This window comes from Pan paniscus, chromosome 1, assembly GCF_029289425.2.
Source record: "Pan paniscus chromosome 1, NHGRI_mPanPan1-v2.0_pri, whole genome shotgun sequence".
NCBI lineage: Eukaryota > Metazoa > Chordata > Mammalia > Primates > Hominidae > Pan > Pan paniscus.
In genome coordinates, this window is record NC_073249.2 from 109,589,875 (window position 1) to 109,609,048 (window position 19,174).

Genomic DNA, 19,174 nt, shown 5'->3' on the forward strand with positions numbered 1-19,174 from the left:
AGTTGGAGATGAAGCTAAAGTGGTATCCATGAGCCAGATCATGAGTGGTCTTGTATGTCTTTTATTCATTCATTCATTCATTCATTCATTTAACAAATATTTATTGAACAACTACTATTTTACCAGGTTCTGTTCTAGGCACTGTCATTCAGCAATGGACAAAACAAAAATCACTACTCATATGGAACTTACATTCTACTGGGGAAAAAAGAAAAAGAAAACAAATAATAGTGAAAACATAAATGCTCATAAAGTATTTTAGTAATAATTGATAAGGAGAAAATTTGGCAGGAGCAAGAATGGGGATGTGCCACTTTAGGGTGCTCAGGAAAGGCCTCATTGAGAAGGTGACATTAGAATATGGATCTGAAGCTGGTGAAGGAGCTAGTGGGATGAATGTCTGAGAGTGTCCTGGGCTGAGGAAATGTGCAAGGGCCCTGAGGTTGCAGTAGGTGAAACCTTGGGAGCAGAGCATGGCTGGAGTATAGTGGAGGAAGAGGAACAGACAGGAAGTCCAAGAAACAAAAACGGCCAGGTCCTGTAAGGATTGCCTCTATAAGGATTTCAGCTTTCATCTGAATGAGATGGGAAGTGATTGGAGACCTTTGAACAGAGTAAGATATAACCCAACTTAAATTTTTCAAAGATCACTTTGCTGTATTGAGACTAGAGAACAAGAATGGAAGCCAGGAGACCAGTAAGGGACACTGCAGTAATGCAGATGAGACGGGTGCTGGCCGGGGCCAGGGTGACAGCACTGGGGGTAGCTGATGGGTTGATTTTGTCCTATAGGTGATAAGGAGCCATTAAAGACTTGATCAGTGAAGTGACATCGGATTTGTATGTGGAAAATATGATTTTGGCAGCCCTGTGGAAGGATTGGAGAGTTCAGACAAGGAGATGAATCAGTTTCTAAAGCTCTCATCACTAAGGATAAAGATAGAGACCTTACAAGGATGCAGTCTCATGCTTGTGGGTAGGTTGTCCACCCTGGCCAGCTTCTTGACAAGGGATAGGAATGGAAAAGATTAACACATTAGGAAATTCCTCTGTAAACCTAGCCAAGGAAGCAAGGTGAATGACTATGATCAGGTTTATCCTAGAGGTGGCTTGCTCAGCACATAACCGCAGCCCCTTGCCATAGGCCAGGGATCATGAGTGCTGTAAGTACATTTCCTCATTTAATCCTTACCACAGCCCTCAGGGAGGGTGGTGACCATGGTCTCCATTTCACACGTGAGGAAACTGAGGCACAAGAGGGTTAAGCACAAGGCTGTTTTGCCTCTAAAGAGTCTCCACCATGATGCTTTCTTCTAGAAGATCTCATTGGGAGATTCAGAATTGTCTGGTTGTCTCAAAAATTAAATGTAAAAAAGTGATCACCTCATTTCTTTGTGAACTGTGCTAATGATGGCTTCAGAGAATTAGTCACTGCTGGGTAGTGATATATTATTTCAACGTTCTTTGAGTTGCCAGTGACAGAAATTACCTTTACCTTAAGAAACATAAGTAGGCTGGGTATGGTGGCTATAATGCTATAATCCCAGCACTCTGGGAGGCCAAGGAATATTAGTCCGTTTTCACGCTGCTGATAAAGACATACCCGAGACTGGGCAATTTACAAAAGAAAGAGGTTTAATTGGACTTACTGTTCCCCATGGCTGAGGAAGCCTCACAATCATGGCGGAAGGCAAGGAGGAGCAAGTGACATCTTATGTGGATGGCGGCAGGCAAAGAGAAGAGCACTTGTGCAGGGAACCTCCCCATTTTATAACCATCAGATCTCACGAGACTTACTCATTATCATGAGAACAGCACGGGAAAGACCTGCCCCCATAATTCCATTACCTCCCACCAGGTCGCTCCCACAACATGTGGGAATTAAAGATGAGATTTTGGTGGGGACAGAGCCAAACCATATCATTCTGCCCCTGGCTCCTCCCAAATCTTATGTCCTCACATTTCAAAACCAATCATGCCTTCCCAACAGTCCCCCAAAGTCTTAACTCATTTCAGCATTAACTTACAAGTCCACAGTTCAAAGTCTCATTTGAGACAAGGCAAGTTCCTTCTGCCTATGGGCCTGTAAAATAAAAAGTAGGTTAGTTACTTCCTAGATACAATGTGGGTACAGGCATTTGGTGAATACAGCTATTCCAATTGGGAGAATTTGGCCAAAACAAAGGGGCTACAGGCCCCATGCAACTCTAAAATCCAGCAGGGCAGTCAAATCTTAAAGCTCCAGAATGATCTCCGTTGACTCCATGTCTCACATCCAGGTCACGCTAATGCAAGAGGTGGGTTCCCATGGTCTTGGGCAGGCTCCGCCCCTGAGGCTTTGCAGGGTACTGCCTCCCTCCCGGCTGCTTTCACAGGCTGGCATTGAGTGTCAGTGGCTTTTCCAGGTGAACGGTGCAAGCTGTTGGTGGATCTACCATTCTGGGGTCTGGAGGATGGTGGCCTTCTTCTCACAGCTCCACTAGGCCATGCCCCAGTAGGGGCTCTTTGTGGGGGCCCTGACCCCACATTTCCTTTTCCTCACTGCCCTAGCAGCGGTTCTCCATGAGAGCCCCGCCCCTGCAACAAACTTCTGCCTTTCATCCAGGTGTTTCCATACATCTGAAATTGAGGAGGAGGTTCCCAAACCCTAATTCTTGACTTCTGTGCACTCACAGGCTTGACACCACGTGGCAGCTGCCAAGGCTTGGGGCTTGTACCCTCTGAAGCTATGGCCAGCTCTGCATTGGCCCCTTTCAGCTATGGCTGGAGCAGCACCAAGTCCCTAGGCTGCACACAGCACAGGGACCCTGGACCTGGCCCATGAAACCACTTTTTCCACTCCTGGGCTTGTAATGGGAAGGGCTGCCATGAAAACCTCTGACATGCCCTGGAGACATTTTCCCCATTGTCTTGGGGATTAACATTAGGCTCCTCATTACTTATTGCAGATTTCTGCAGCCGGCTTGAATTTCTTCTCAGAAAATGGGTTTTTCTTTTCTATTACATTGTCAGGCAAATTTTCCAAACTTTTATGCTCTGCTTCCCTTATAAAACTGAATACCTTTAAAAGCACCCAAGTCACCTCTTGAATGTTTTGCTGCTTAGAAATTTCTTCCACCAGATACCCTAAATCATCTCTCTCAAGTTCAAAGTTCCACAGGTCTCTAGGGCAGGGGCAAAATGCTGCCATTCTTTTTGCTAAAATATAACAAGAGTCACCTTTGCTCCAGTTCCCACAAGTTCCTCATCTCCATCTGTGACCACCTCAGGTGGGACCTTGTCGTTATCAGGCTTTTGGTCAAAGCCATTCAACAAGTCTCTAGGAAGTTCCAAACTTTCCCACGTTTTCCTGGGAACCCAGAATTTCAAAACATGAATTAAACCAGTGAAAAAACAGTGGCAGTAGTATATTAGTTTGCTAGAGCTGCCGCAACAAAGTAGCATGAACCAGGTTGCTTAAACAGACATTTATTGCCTCACAATGCCAGAGGCCAGAAGTCTAAGATCAAGGTGTCGGGGAGTGGTTCCTGCAGAGGGCTGAGAGGGAGAATCTGTTCCGTGCTTCTCCCTTAGCTTCTGGTGGCTTGCTGGCAATTTGTGGAGGTCCTTGGCTTGTAGACATATCCACTTAATCTCTGCCTTATCTTCATGTGGCTTTCTCCCTGTGGGCATGTGTGTGTCCAAATTACCCACTTTTTAAGGATACAGTCGTATTGGATTAGGGGCTCACCCTATTCCAGTATGACCTCATCACAACTAATTATATCTGTGACAACCCTGTTGCCAAATATGGTCACATTCTGGGGTACTGGGGGCTAGAACTTCCACAAGGAATTTTGGATGGGGACATAATTCAACCTATAACAAATGATAAAAATACAAAATTAATAAAAGGTTCCCATTTCCTGGAGCCCTTATTACATGGTAGACTCTCACCTAGACATTTTATTTCATTAACTCAGTGAAGCTGCCTTGTCCCAATTCATAGTGGCAGAAGTCAAAGGTAAGAGAGGTCTCTCAGATTGCAACTTAGGTCTCCTTGATTTCAGACATGCTTTCTCTTTTATATGTTATTGCAAGAACATCACAAAGGAGCCATATGTGTTTATTTGGTGCAATTGAAATGCTGAACAGGTAGTAAATACACTGCAAAATCATGCTGAAGTTCATTGCAATGAAGACATCTTAAAGGACTCACAGGTGCCAGTTGTAGGGTCCCTACCAGAGAGGGCTGGGAATTGCACACTCTTAAGGAAGGGAAAGCCAGTGAAGTCTTGCCTGTGTCCACTGGGCTTATCCCCGGCAACCAGCTGCTGCATTCCTAAGAACACCCAGCAACCAACCTGCCTCTCTCCCTTTGTGCTTCCCCATCCTCATTCTGAATTTAGATCAGAACAAAGAGTAGAGAAGGAAATGAGCCAGAAAATAGAAAATTAATACTTGGTAAAATCATCATATTTTAAAATTAATTTATAGGCAATGTCAGATAACAGGAGTTAAATCATTTTATCAGCAGGCTGCTCTAGGATTTAAAAATTGGCATCCGTCATTGTAAATCAGGTCTCAGGAGCCCCAGGGAATGGTCTCTAGGGATGAGGGCTGATATAGGCTGGGCAGAAATGTAAACACTTGACTGGCTGTGCCCTTTTATTTCACACAAAACCTAAAATATTTTTACATCACATTGAGTGGTTAGGGTGTGTTAAATAGTAACTGGAGGGAAGAAGCTATTGAGGTTTACAGTTAGCCTGCTTTTAATGCTTATCTTCCTCCCTGTTGGTCCTGGGAAACTGGTTGTGTGAGAGATGCTCATTGTGAGGTTGCATTCCTGGCTTATTATTTAAGGGTTAGGCTTAACCTTCTGCATAGACACATTTTCCCTAGTAGTTTGGCTTTCACGTTTCTGCCATGCCTGTGAGCAAGAGCATCCACAGGTTTGCCACGTTTGTTCTGGGAAGACTTTCTGTGATTAAAGACCTGCCTTTCATCTTTTATCATTGCAGCTCTTTGTCGAGGGCGTGTGGTGAGAGTCCCCACAGGGACCCTGGTTCGAGTGGTGGGCACTGAGCTGGTCATCCCCTGCAACGTCAGTGACTATGATGGCCCCAGCGAGCAAAACTTTGACTGGAGCTTCTCATCTTTGGGGAGCAGCTTTGTGGAGCTTGCAAGCACCTGGGAGGTGGGGTTCCCAGCCCAGCTGTACCAGGAGCGGCTGCAGAGGGGCGAGATCCTGTTAAGGCGGACTGCCAACGACGCCGTGGAGCTCCACATAAAGAACGTCCAGCCTTCAGACCAAGGCCACTACAAATGTTCAACCCCCAGCACAGATGCCACTGTCCAGGGAAACTATGAGGACACAGTGCAGGTTAAAGGTATAGTCCTCACATGGGCTTGTTATGCCAGGGGCCAGACCTTTCTCTGCCCCTGGGCTGTGGTGGACTTTGTCAAGAGACTTAATTTCTCTGAGGCTCTGCTCCCTCCTCTGTCCAGGGGAATAATCATGTCTTAAATAATCATGTCTTAAAATTTAAAAATCATTGTTATCTGATTAAAGGCAGGGGATGGGCCAGATGACCTCAGAGGGCCCTTTCTCTTCACTCCAGTATGGTTCTGAGCCACCCTATGCCCGGTGAGGTGGAGGCAGCATGATGCAGTGGTGGAGAGCTGGCTCTGGAGCCAGGTTGCCTGTGATTGTTTAGTCCAGTTGCTGGCTCTACTACTTGTCAGCTGCATGGCTGTGGGCATGTTACATGCCTCAGCTTCCTCCTCTGTAACCTTAAAGGTTGTGAGGACAGCTGAGTTACCAGGTGTAAAGCCTTAGAGCAGTGCCATGTAAGCATTCAGTGGTTAGTGACAGGAAGGGGATGGTCATGTTAATGATGCTCAGGTTTATGGGAATCACAGGCACTTCAAAGTTCATGTCTTTCTCTGTGGCTTTCATGATTTAAGTACTTGTTTGTACCAGATGTTTAATGTGTTACATGTAATGTGGTCTCTGCTAGCTTATTGACCTAGCTTTGCAAATATTACACCTTACGTACCTGGAATGTTTTGGGATTTGTTTTGGGGGTTTTGTTTGTTTGTTTCATTTTCCAAGTCCTTTTAGATTTACTCACACATTCAATTCTCTGAACCCAATCAAAATAGGGCAGAATATTTCCCTAATTTATACATGAGGAAATGGAAGAGCATAGGTTAATTACTTTCCTAAAATCACACAGCTAATTAGTAAACGAGCAAGAACAAACCATTTTAATTTGGGGCTAAGAAAATAGAAACATTATAATTGTTGTTATTGTTACTTAATTATGCATTTATTTGTACCCTGCCTTGTTCCCAAAAGGGTTTATGTCTGGGTCAGAATGTATGTAATTATCAGAAAGTAGAAAATGCACATGATGATATAAAAAGCGAGGGTTGATTGAGGCATTCATTCCCTCATGACTTGTAGAACCCTGCCATAGCTCAGAGACTGTTCCCTCACTAGACTCATCAGGGGATAAAACTGTCCATTAAGGAGGTAATGAAACACCCCATCTACCTCTTTATTCCTATAGAAAATCCCGAACATGTTATTTAGAAAAAGACACTCTTGTATTGGAGCTAAATATTGCCACATGCCACCTTTTCATTAAGCCAGATGCACCCTTGTATCCCCTTGGAGTCTCCTCTTGAGTGGGAGGGAGAGTAAGGGGAGAATTCCCCCACCTGCACCCTGCTTCCTCCAGTATCTTTCAGCCTCTTCTGCTGTCTTTGGAAGGCAGGAGACACAAGAGGAGGCCTTTCTTGGGTGAGGAAAGCAATGGATGACCATGAGAGAGACTGACTGCTGCCCAGGTGGAGCCTCTGATGGTTGCCATGTGTGGTCCAGGATCTGCCCGGCCTTCAGCTTCATGGCTCTTGAAACTATTCATCTGTGCTCTGAGAGATGAGCTGGCCTTGAGAACTGAGTCATATTAGCCAGACTCACAGACTGATACATATACTAGAAGGTCATTATATTTATTTTGCAGTAGAGATGGGTCTTCAGGATGTGTCCTCCTAAAAATGTAGCAGCTTTTAAATGTTATCTAGAATAGCCCCTTCTCAAGGACACTGAATTAGTTTCTGAATATGGAATTGGGGGGAAGAAAAAACAGATGATGAATAGTGGTGTTGGAGGGTCCTCTTAGCCAGCTCATCGACAAGCCTGATAGATTTTTCCCTGCTGCTTGGTAGTGGCCCCCTTTCTGGTTACCAGAATAGCAGTATCCATCTACTGCTTTTTTCCTGAGTACACCACCCATACTTCCTTGATCGCCGTCCCCTTTTTCTAGACTCTGTAGAAGTGCCTGGGCCTGTTCCTATCATGTGGATATGCTGTGTTCACCCTAGACATTCTTGGGCATTCCCCAGGCTGCAAGCCACAGGCCGCTCATGCCATCCTTTCTCCCCTGTGGATCTTGCTACTTTAAGTCTAGAAGGTCACCTTATCTGCAGATTCTGCGGGCTCCCTAGCCTAGCCCTGGTCCTAAGCAAAGAAATATTTGACAGTCATACCCAATGATTTATCATGACAGCTGAGTGCCAGGCACGGTCCTGGGAACTTACCCTGTTTAACTTAACTCTCATGTCAACTCTATGACGAAGGTCCAGTTGTCATCCTCCTTTTAGGAAACTGAGGCACAGAGGGGTAAAGTAACTTGCCTTAAGGGTAGCAGAAGCACATCACATCCCCAAGGCACGACTCCCACAGGGAGTTTTTACCACCCACTTCTAGCATGGGGTTTTTTTGGTACCTTTATTTTTCTTTTTCAAGTCAGAAAGTCAATTGAGATTACAGATGAATCCAAATGGGAAAACGTGCCCATCCGGGTCTTGGAATGGGAAAGGGAGGAGGAAATTGTCTGTGGTTGCAGCGGTGGACTGGCCCTTGCCGGCTGGGGTCGGTGTGGACGGGCTACTGACCTAGCTTTCTCTCTCCGCAGTGCTGGCCGACTCCCTGCACGTGGGCCCCAGCGCGCGGCCGCCTCCGAGCCTGAGCCTGCGGGAGGGGGAGCCCTTCGAGCTGCGCTGCACCGCCGCCTCCGCCTCGCCGCTGCACACGCACCTGGCGCTGCTGTGGGAGGTGCACCGCGGCCCGGCCAGGCGGAGCGTCCTCGCCCTGACCCACGAGGGCAGGTTCCACCCGGGCCTGGGGTACGAGCAGCGCTACCACAGTGGGGACGTGCGCCTCGACACCGTGGGCAGCGACGCCTACCGCCTCTCAGTGTCCCGGGCTCTGTCTGCCGACCAGGGCTCCTACAGGTGTATCGTCAGCGAGTGGATCGCCGAGCAGGGCAACTGGCAGGAAATCCAAGAAAAGGCCGTGGAAGTTGCCACCGTGGTGATCCAGCCGACAGGTGAGCTGGAAACGATGCGTTATAGGTGATGTTATTTTGTGACTAATGATAGTGGTATAAAGAACCGGGCCAGGGAGCCCCATGGCCTTCTGACAAGAACTGTTTCTGCTTCCCATGTGAAGCCTTATTTTTAGGGGTGAAGGGAGTAGGGTGTTGAGAGGTTGGAGGTGGGCGGGGTTACATTTGTTTTGTGCTGAGGATGCCTGTCGTTTTGCTTCGCAGCTGCTTTTATCTAAATTCATGTCCATGGAAAGCCACAGCCTGCACATAACACGAAGGCAGATCTTTCACTCAGAGTTTAGGTGCTGTGGTCCCTCAGCCAGATTAGGTAGGGCTTGGTGTTCAGTGGAGCTTTGGGGTGAAGGTGCCACACCCTGCCCCTAAACTTTATCGGGTTTGATGTTTCCTGAGTCCTTTGACGTGCCTTTCTCTGCAGCTGTTGGAGTGTGTGCCTGGCTCATCCCAAAACCTTTCATCTAACTTGTATCCTCTAGGCCTGCCTTTCGGTCCCCTCAGATGTGATTTTCCCGGAAGGGGGAGGAGCTCTCTAGGGCAGGGCCGCTTCTTGCTTTCCTGTATCATACAGACCACAGGAGCATCCAGTCCTGGGGTCTATACAAGAAGCCCTTTGTCCTGTCGTCTGTGAATCAGCTTTTTTTTTTTTTTTTTCAAACCCACTGCAATTATAGAAGTAATTAAGAAAATACAACATGCATTTTAGAAAACACATAAAAATAAAAGGAAAACATGCTCTTGTTGACTCATTGTCCAGCCAGCATCAATGGAGGACCTACTGTGTGCTCAGCTCTGTTCTGGGCCCTTGGGTCAGAGGTATTTGAGGCTTGTTCCCAGGCCCTGTGGAGCTTTAGGCTTCACAGAGACAGTGTAAAGAGACCAAGGAAGGGCAATGTCATTGCTCAGGATGAGTGGATGTCCTTGGTTTTCTGCGAGTCTGACATCTTCAGATCTCAGAGTACTTTGCTGCTGTTGCTGCTGCCTTCTGTTTTTTAAACTGGGAAGACCTTGGTTGTTGGACTCATTTCCTGAGCATGAATGTGAATATGTGGTGGCTCTGTTGCTCAGATGGGAAGGAAAGCAGGAAACAACACGCAGGGGGAATATTTTGTCTCTGAAGCTGCATTGTCCTGAGCTCTTTACTCTGCACTTACACCACAGCACAGAACCTGGATTTGGAAAAGTGGGTGGTGGAAAAGCAGGTCTGAGGTTCTTGAGTGATTGTGGCCATTGAGGAGAGGAGCTGCTCATTACTGGTCAGTCTGGGCTCCACTGGCTGCAGAAATCGCTTTCCAGATGGACTTAGGTTACCTTCCTGATCAGAAGTGATCGCTCTGCAGTCTGCCCTAAGAAACCTCTAGATATTAAACTTGCATCAAACAACTCTTAAGAGTTTCAGCTGTGTAGAAAGTTTACGTTTTTTTGGAAGAATTTGAATTGTAAAGACATTTTTTGTTTCAAACACACCATGAGACCTATAATATCTAGCTAAGAGACTTGAACACTGAACTTACTAGGCAGGTAATATCTGGCTCTCAGATGAGACAGGGTTCATAATCTTTTTGTGCCATGAGACTTTTCGACAGCCTTTTGATACCTACAGAACTTTTCTCAGAATTAACATGTTTTAATTCATAAAATACAGTACACAAGATGACAAAGGAAAATAATTATATAGAAATCGTTATCAAAATACTTGTAAAGCAAATTGATTTTGTAGTAATATTATGCTGCTTTATTAATGCATTGATAATAAGATAGTGGCAGGCTTAACAACTGTACTTTCTGAATAGTAATGAGTATACATGATATTTCAGGATATCTGCAGCAACTGTAATGTGATTTCTATTTGGGGTAGTCCCAGACACAGGTAATACTACACTGGTTTGTTGCTTACTTTCACAGTGGGAGGAGATGCTATATTTCAGGTACAGATTAATAAAAATAAAGATGGAGTTTTTTTCCCATCCAAGTTCACAGACTCTAAATTCTCTTTGCGGATCCCAGGCTAAGAACCGTCACACTAGGCTGATGGTCCTTCTCTTCTTGTCCACACCTGCACTATCCATAGCTGGCTGCTTATATATTATCACATTGTTATGATAAATGGCACAGAGTGAAGCTGTGCTACCCATGTGGCAGGGAGCCTCCTCCCCAGCCCCTCCTCCCTGTCATGGGAGTGGTCTGGTTGCTGCAAACTTTGTCTGATTTATGGATTTAGTTATATTCAGGGACACAGAACCTGCCCCACCACAGGCTTTGTCTGAGGTCCCTTCTTTCATTACAAATACTTAGAACTGGTCCTTTTTTTCCCTTTAGCCTACTCCATCCTGTCTCTCAGCAGTAAACTCCCAAATCCAGAATGTGTGGGACCTCTGGTTAGTGATGTGACAAGATACTGAGCCACTTGCACAGAGAAAATTACAAAGTGAACTACACAGCTGAAGAGACATCCCTGCCAATATTTTCTGAACCTGAGACTCTGTTTTCTCCATCCATACAGTCCACAGCTGCTTGTTAAGTACTTCTTCACTGACCCGACTCCCTCCTGAGTCGTCTTTTACTTCCAGTAGCTGAAGTCCTGGCAGAGGTGACTCCAGCAGGATTCCAGGGTTTCTGGCCACAAGCTTTGACTGTAGAATGGTTCAAACTGCAGAGCCTGGCTCAGGGCAGCAGTTTCCATACTTAGTCCTCACAAATGATACCCTCAGGCTACTTTTGGCCCTTTTAAAGAGATGAGCGAGAGAAAGAATTAGGAGACTAGGTGGAAGGAGAAATTGAACTTTTAAATTCCCTTTTCTAATACTGTGCCCACCTTATTTTCTGTCTTCTGTCTAGCTGGATCTTGAACTTGACTTGAAATATTTGTTTGAAATATTGTCAGGCTTTGGACATATTCATATGAAAGTAATTTACGCCAAGGAGCACGGACTTTGGAGTTGGTCTTTTCTGAATTGGGTCCCTGAGCTTACTGGGGCCAGTGCCATGCCATTGATGCCAGCGACTTGCTAGAAGGCCAGGGCTGTGCCTCTGCTTGAATCCCCTGGGAAGTGCTTGGTACTTGTCATCTAAGTAATTGTTCCCGGACATTTCACAAGTTGATGTTTTTCTACTCAGATTACAGATGCTCTTTTAAAATCTTCTGAATAGAATAAAATGTTTCCATGTGAAAGCTTTGACAGGGGAATGCTGGAACTAGATCTGCCTTGAGTCTGTGACACCAAATACTTCACTGCTTCATCTAAATATAGTCTACTTTTAATTATCCACACTAATGAGAAAGGACAGTAGTGCAGATAATCCAAAAATCGTGTTTTAGTTTTAGAATATGTTTTATGATTGGCTTTTATGTGGGAATGTCTAAGAAATAAATTATACTCTCAGTACATTACATTTTGAAGACTTGACTGAAGGAAAATTGTCTGGTTTCACTTTCCTGGCCCTTCTGTTGAGGATTTTTCCCTTTTATCCCTTAGACAGTTTCACCCTCACTTCTGCTGCCCTATTGCCTAGCCCCCAGCTAACAATATGTACCAGTCAGAAGCAAGTCTTCCTTTTCTGTAAAATCACCCAAGTTTCATCATGCACATGGAGAATGTATAATTTTAGTTTTACAGTCTTCAATAGACTGCTTATCAAAAGATAGCATAACAGTGAAGAGAAGAGTTTCTAAAGGCAGATAGCCTGGATTTGGATTCCATCTCTGCCACCTATCAGCTGTGTGACCTTGGGCAAGTTACTTAACTTCTCTGTGCTTCAATTTCCTCATCAGTAAAATTAGGCCTCTTAGGGTTGTTTTGAGGATTATTATATGTAAAGCACTCAGAACACTGCCTGGCATATATAGCAGATATATGTAAATGTTTGCGGCTATTGTTGTTTTTACAAAATAAAAAGAAATGTGGTGTGTTCTGTTAATTTATTCATTAAATATTTCTCAAGCACTTACAACTGTACAAAGCCTTCTAACTTTAATACTGTAAATAACAACTTAAAAGGAGATGCTTTAAAGAGGGTGGAGAATAGAAGGGGCAAACATAATCAGATTACCTAGATGTATTTGTTTTTAATTTTCAAGTTCTGCGAGCAGCTGTGCCCAAGAATGTGTCTGTGGCTGAAGGAAAGGAACTGGACCTGACCTGTAACATCACAACAGACCGAGCAGATGACATCCGGCCCGAGGTGATGTGGTCCTTCAGCAGGATGCCTGACAGCACCCTACCTGGCTCCCGCGTGTTGGCGCGGCTTGACCGTGATTCCCTGGTGCACAGCTCGCCTCATGTTGCTTTGAGTCATGTGGATGCACGCTCCTACCATTTACTGGTTTGGGATGTTAGCAAAGAAAACTCTGGCTACTATTTCTGCCACGTGTCCCTGTGGGCACCCGGACACAACAGGAGCTGGCACAAAGTGGCAGAGGCTGTGTCTTCCCCAGCTGGTGTGGGTGTGACCTGGCTAGGTGAGTGGTTTGGAGAATGACTCTTAACCTTTTCAGCTTAACCCCTCCTCGGAGTTATCTAAAGGAGTTATCTCAGGAGGCTCTGCGCTTTGCATGACTTTGATATTATTTCTATTGGTTCATGCATACTTTGGCCCAGATAGATCCCAAGCTGGGGATGAAATAGAATCTGGCAGGCAAGGGAAATGTTTAGATAATGTGGCCTCAGTTGTCTCAATACCCTCATTTGAGAGTATATAGTTTCCTTTTGTTGTCGACATTTGCAGGGTCAGGGCACTGCTGAATGGCTCTTTGAAATGAATCTTTGTTGGAGGGAGAACACTGCCATTCTTCGTTTGTTTCTCTTAGACTCCTAGGTGCTCCCTGGCAGGAGCTGGTGCTTTTCCAAAGCCCAATGCAGAAAGATAATTCCTTCAGTTATTAGAAAGCATTTTTTTTTTCACATCACGCCCTGGAATCCCACAATATATCTGTATATACCAGTTACAACTAAAGGGCCTGCCTGCTTCTATAGGCTTGTTTTGTGGACGCTCTCACCCCAGGTATAATTTCCCCAGTGGAAGAGCAGAGTAGCTCTCAAGTGTTGACCACCTTGCCACCCATTTTATAACAACCTGCCGTATATGTGGAGATCTTTGGCATGTCCTCTTACTTTATACTAAGCTCCTTTTCCCCTACCTCTTTTTTCCCTAAATGTTTGCCCTCTGGGCAAAATGTACACTAACTTTTCCTAATTTTTGTTATGTCTTGTAATTGCAAGTAATCAAAGGAGGGATGGGGTCAAGCTGGGGTATGGAAAGCTTCGCTCCCCACCTCCATTATTACAGAGATGGGACAGGCCTTCCATCACATTCTCCCCTGTTTTGATCTCTCTACTGTCCATGAGTGCCTGAGCCCTGATAAAGGCATTTGGCATTGCTCTGATTATTAGCAGGCAAAACAGATCTTTAAAGGCCAGGAAACCATTTCCTCCTTTGTCTGATTCTTCTGCTATGACCTCCAACTCATACTTATCTATTCCTTATCTCTGCATGGAAATCTTCTCTTGGGTTAGTGGCATATTCGCTCTCCTTTTTTTTTTTTTTCCTCCCCAGTAAGCCTTTATTTGGCAAAGATGGGGAGTTGGCCAGTGGAGACAGAGGGGGCAGGGAGAAGAAGAGCAATGAGAGTAAGCAGAAGGGACAATCCGATTCTGATGGAGACGAGGCAGGGTGTTCATCAGCCCTGTTAGCAAAGTAATCCTTTGATATCTGAAAAGTAAAAGAAGCGGAGTTTATCTGGCAAGCTTTTTATTCCTGCCGTCTGAACCCCATGCAAGAGAGTCACTATGAAGTACTGAACTGGAACAATGTTGGCCCAGCTAGAACTCTCCTTAGCAACCTTCAAAATAAAACAGATGTTGTCAGCACCAAAAGAAGATTTTTCATCTCTGGAGCTGAATTTGTCTCACAGCTCTGATCCTTGGCGTATTGTATGGTGCTGTCAAATCCCAGCACTGGCTCTCCGTACCCGCTCCCCCTTCAACTTCTGAATCCCAGCTCGAGGACTTTTTTTTTTTTTATTGAAAGTGCTGCTTGCACTCCAATTTGAGGCTTCTTTGAAGTACTTGTGCATTGATCCCGGCATACCCGGGGGGAGATGCAGGGACTGTCAGACAACAGGAGCGGAGCTCTAGGAGGAATGGGCTCCTTTAACTGGAAGGGATTTGTTGGTAGCTGTGTTCTCCAGAGAGTGAAAAGAAATAAAGAGACTAAATTGTGGAAAAGGCTCAGTTACTATCCAAAGGATCCCGTCATTTGTTTTCCTTTGGAAACTCCTTTGGAGTGCTACTACCATTGTGAAAGTCATCAGTGTGCTTTTCCTGACTGATGCTAACAGATATAGAACCTGCACCTTCCCTGCTGCTTTGCATGTAATAAGCACTCAATAAATATTAGCTGAATGGGTAAATAAACCAGTACCCACACATGGATTTTGTTAAAATATGTGCATAGGAAAGCTAGAATTGCTAAGAAAGCAGTAATGTTCAACTCCTAGGATATTCAGAGATATTTGCCCCTGAGTAAACCTAACGAAAGAGCGAGTAGTATGAAAAACAATTGCATTCTTTTTTTTTTCTTCTTCTTAAGACTTCTCCTCCTTCCCTGTGCCTATGACTCAGACCATTACAGCTGCTTGGACACTTGTCAGGAGCGGGTAGGGCAGGAGCATAGCAGCAGACCCTTCTCAAAGACTTCCCCGCTGGACTCTGTCCAGAAGCCAGTGAGCCTGGCCTGACACTCCATGGTTGTCTCTAGAAATGTAACGTGCATGTATATGCATATGGATATCATACCACATACAACTTGTGACCAATATAAGGTAACCGAGAAGTGACCAAAAAAGATAGACAGACAACCTGACAAGCACTCTGTTGATATAGGTGGTCTTAGGTCATGTAACTCTGGAATGTTGTCACAGAAAAGTTTTCGAGAGAGTTGGTTTGCTACACAGGTAAAATGCAAAACTCAGTTTTGCCACTTGACAGATTAAAATGAATAATTACCATTTATTGAGCATCTACTGTGTGCCAGGCACTGGACTAAGGACCTTATATACATTAAATGTTCAATGTGAAAATATTTTTGGCCTTGGGACTCAGCTTCACTCCTGAAACTCCAGAGCATAGTCCTAAGAGCTGGGTAGTTCTTGTCTTCATTTGCTTGGGGCTTGTGTACTGAGCTAGGTGAGGGGATTGAAGCTGATTGGGGTCTTCTAGAGTTCCACTGTGCTAAGCAGGAAGACGGGGCAATGACGTGAATGGGCCTGGCAAATCCAGAGCACTTGCAGCCACTGAGAGGATCATGATAATTTTTTAGATGTTGAGAAAAAACCTCTTTTACTTAGAATGTATGTCCTACTTTAAAGGGAAAGAAAAAAAAGATTTAAGTTGGCTTGCAAAATGAGGTACAATTTAAAGCAGGAGACATAAAAATAAAATCAAGATCAAAAGGGTAAAAGAAGAATAGATATTGCAAGGTGGTTGGTATGAATTAGTTATTATATTTGAGCACTGAATTTGCCTCTGAAGTTCTGAAGAGTTGAGACAAAAAAAAAAGGTGTGATTATACAGTTCTCCTCTGAGGAAGGAAAACATTAACTCTTTCAGCGAGACAAACTTTCTCTTGGCATTGAATTTATCATGTGCTTTTTCATTTTGGGGCATTGGAAAACATAATGGACAGGGCTTTCAACTGTTCTTTTACAAAAGGCCCTAAATGATTGTTTAAATGGATGTTTCTTATATCCACCCTTTATAAAAGCTGAGGACATAAATCTTAAGTGTGTGAAGGGTTTCTGTAAGAAGCTCAATTACTATGGGGGACAAATGATGCTTTGTGTTGATCCAATTTAGTGTATGTCTAAAACAGAGAACCTAGCAGAATGGCTAGTTAATCTGCACATTAAGCCATCTCCTTCTGCTATCAGATGTCTTAAATGAGCCTTTGGCAAGAGTTGGATACTAATCAGTTCATGGTTGAACTCTCTGCCCGAAGTACCAGACTTCTGTGGTGTTAATTGGAAGGGGTTCCACAGGCTTTGGATATAAGAGCTGGAGGAGGCAGAGTTGAGTTCTGCTGTTCAGTCTTAAGAACCTGATTTGCATTCTTCCCCACTAAAGGACTGGCCCCTCTTCAGCAATGTGCCAGCAAGGAAGGTAATTATTTTATTTAAAAGAGCTGTTAATCTGCTAAGTACTTGGTAGAAACTTTAGAGTTCTGGGCCATTTATAGGCGATAAGATTTAGACCTGTAGGTTTTTTAAGGATAACTAATATCAGCTGTCTGTCCAAGATTATTCTGGAAGGCAGAAGTGCACGTGGCCAAGTGTTGGAGTCAGGAGACATGTGTTAGTCCTCCTTCTAGGTATGTTGCCTCGGGTGTGTCGATGAACATTTCCAAGTAAGTTTTGGTTTCCTGGTTTAATATGATAATGCATATAAAGTGCTTAGTACAGTGCCTGGCTCTTAAATGCTCACTGCATTTTCTTGGTGGTGGCGATGATGATTTGTTAGTGTTTGAGGGTCTTCCCCACCAAGTTCTTAACCAATTAAGACCTAAGAGTTTGTCTTAGGGCATGGAGGAGCCCAGCATAGAGGAATTAGGAACATGTGTGTCCTAAAAGCAGCTGTTCCTAAGAGGAGCTAGAGAAAGGGGTTGAGCTGACCACACCCAGCCCTTTTCCTCCCCCTCAAAGCTAGTAATTCACTTTTCCTTCTCTGGGAGGAGCAAATGAGGATGAAGAAAGAAAAACTTCATGAGTATTTCTTTTTTTTTTTTTTTTTTGAGATGGAGTCTCGCTCTGTCGCCCAGGCTGGAGTGCAGTGGTGCGATCTTGGCTCACTGCAACCTCCGCCTCCCAGATTCAAGCGATTCTCCTGCCCTAGCCTCCCAAGTAGCTGGGACTACAGGGCGCCCGCCACCATGCCCGGCTAATTTTTTTTTGTATTTTTAGTAGAGATGGGGTTTCGCCACGTTGGCCAGGCTGGTCTCAAACTCCTGACTTCAGGTGATCCGCCCGTCTCGGCCTCCCAAAGTGCTGGGATTACAGGTGTGAGCCACCGTGCCTGGCCCTTCATGAGTATTTCTTTGGGTGCAGGGCATAGATGTTGCATTCAAATGATGTTATTTTTATTGCTCTGAAATGGCTAGTGCTCCATCCATCCTCATAATGGTTCTGCCACAGTAAGGTAATGAGTCTCCCCTCCCACCCCCTCCCAACAACAATAGCTCCTTATTTGTAGCCTTCACTCATTAAATGTCGGTGAATATTTAATTGTTATACAAATGGTGATCGTGGTGTCATTTTGACGATTGGTCAATATGCTCAGCTGCCTCTAAAGTACCTACCCAATTCAAAATAATAAAACCCTGTCATCAGCAGAGGCTGAGCACTCCTTCTGTTTCTTCTAACTGGAGCATGCAGCCATTCATGTAATTAGCTGTGCCAAGTTAACTAAGTTTCAGAGGGGGTATTAGAACATGGTCCTATTGTACACAGTTCAGGATTAGTGCTTCAGCTGTTGTCATCACTCTTGTCTTCCGGGACGTAGCAGGCTTTGAGAAAGATTAATAACCTGGGTGTGTAAGGAGGTTGCACAATTTGATCATAGTAGGAGCCAGGCCACGGAGCCAAAGCCTGTCCTATAATTCTGCTCTCACACACTCTGCAAGGCCTTAGTCTTCTAACTTAGCTCCTCTAACTTTTGCTTTTTGTTTGTTTTTCATTTGGAAATGTACATGAAAATAGTACCAATCTTACAAGGTTGTTATGGAGATTAATTGAAAATGCAAGGAAAGTATATAGTGTGGTGCCTGGCATATGGAAAGCCCTTGATAAATGCTCGTTGTTTAGCATTATTATTGTAAAATGGGGATAATAATACCTTCCTTACAAACTTGTCATGAGAGTAAAAGGAGGTATTTTGTATGAAAATCTCTAGATCAGGCTCCTGCACATAGTAGGCCCACAATACTTGTTTTTACAAATTAGCCAGTGATTCTGAAAGCTTTTTATTGTTTTGAAAGTTGTGACAAAGGAGTCTAATGAGCCATTATTTTTAAAGCCTTTCTTTGGGGGAGGGTCACTCTTTTGGAGTCTGTGCATAGCTTGGGAGATGGTGTGGACATGAGCAGACACCTTCCTGGCATCCAGATTAGGGAGCAGATCCCTGCTTCTCAGAACGTTAGTGATGCCGCACTTGGACTGGCCTCAGTATTCTGTGAGAGGGCTTACAGTGTGTGTTGTTGTTTGTTTTTAACTTTTAAAAATAGAAATTTACAAATATTCACAGTTGAAGAAATAACCACCAACTTCAACAATAATCAATATTTTGCTGATCTTATTTTATCTCTCTTCCCTATTCCAGACACCAGACACACACAGACACACACACACAAAAACACACACTTTTTTCTTCTAGAAGAGTATAAAGTATATCCCAGACATCATGTCATTTTACTGTTAAACACTTTAGTATGCATCTTTAATGATAAGCAGTTTTTAAACATAACCACCATTGCATTCTTAGCTGATTTCTTGATGAGATCAAGCAGAATGTAGCAGTAATCAGTGGTGAAATGCCTGTGCCCAAAATGAGCATTTTAATGCAAAATATTAAATTTAGTTCAATTCAGCCAGTATGTTAGTATTTTTTATGTACAAGGCACTGCATGCACAGCACGTACAGAGAATCAAGGTGGCAGTCCCTGGCCCTGGGAAGAGTCCTGTGGAAAGCCCATAAGACATACATACAAATAACCAAAGTTCAAGGCAGGAT

At 44.3% G+C, this 19,174-nt stretch overlaps 1 protein-coding gene across 1 annotated transcript in view; it reads left to right on the forward strand.

Moving 5' to 3' along the window:
• PTGFRN (prostaglandin F2 receptor inhibitor) overlaps window positions 1-19,174 on the forward strand; it is an 80,321-nt gene that overhangs the window by 26,611 nt on the left and 34,536 nt on the right. Inside the window, exons 2-4 of the mRNA XM_003806281.6 lie at window positions 5,004-5,372; window positions 7,968-8,381; window positions 12,475-12,855. Coding sequence (XP_003806329.4) covers window positions 5,004-5,372; window positions 7,968-8,381; window positions 12,475-12,855 — 1,164 coding nt within the window. The remainder of the gene's footprint in view (window positions 1-5,003; window positions 5,373-7,967; window positions 8,382-12,474; window positions 12,856-19,174) is intronic.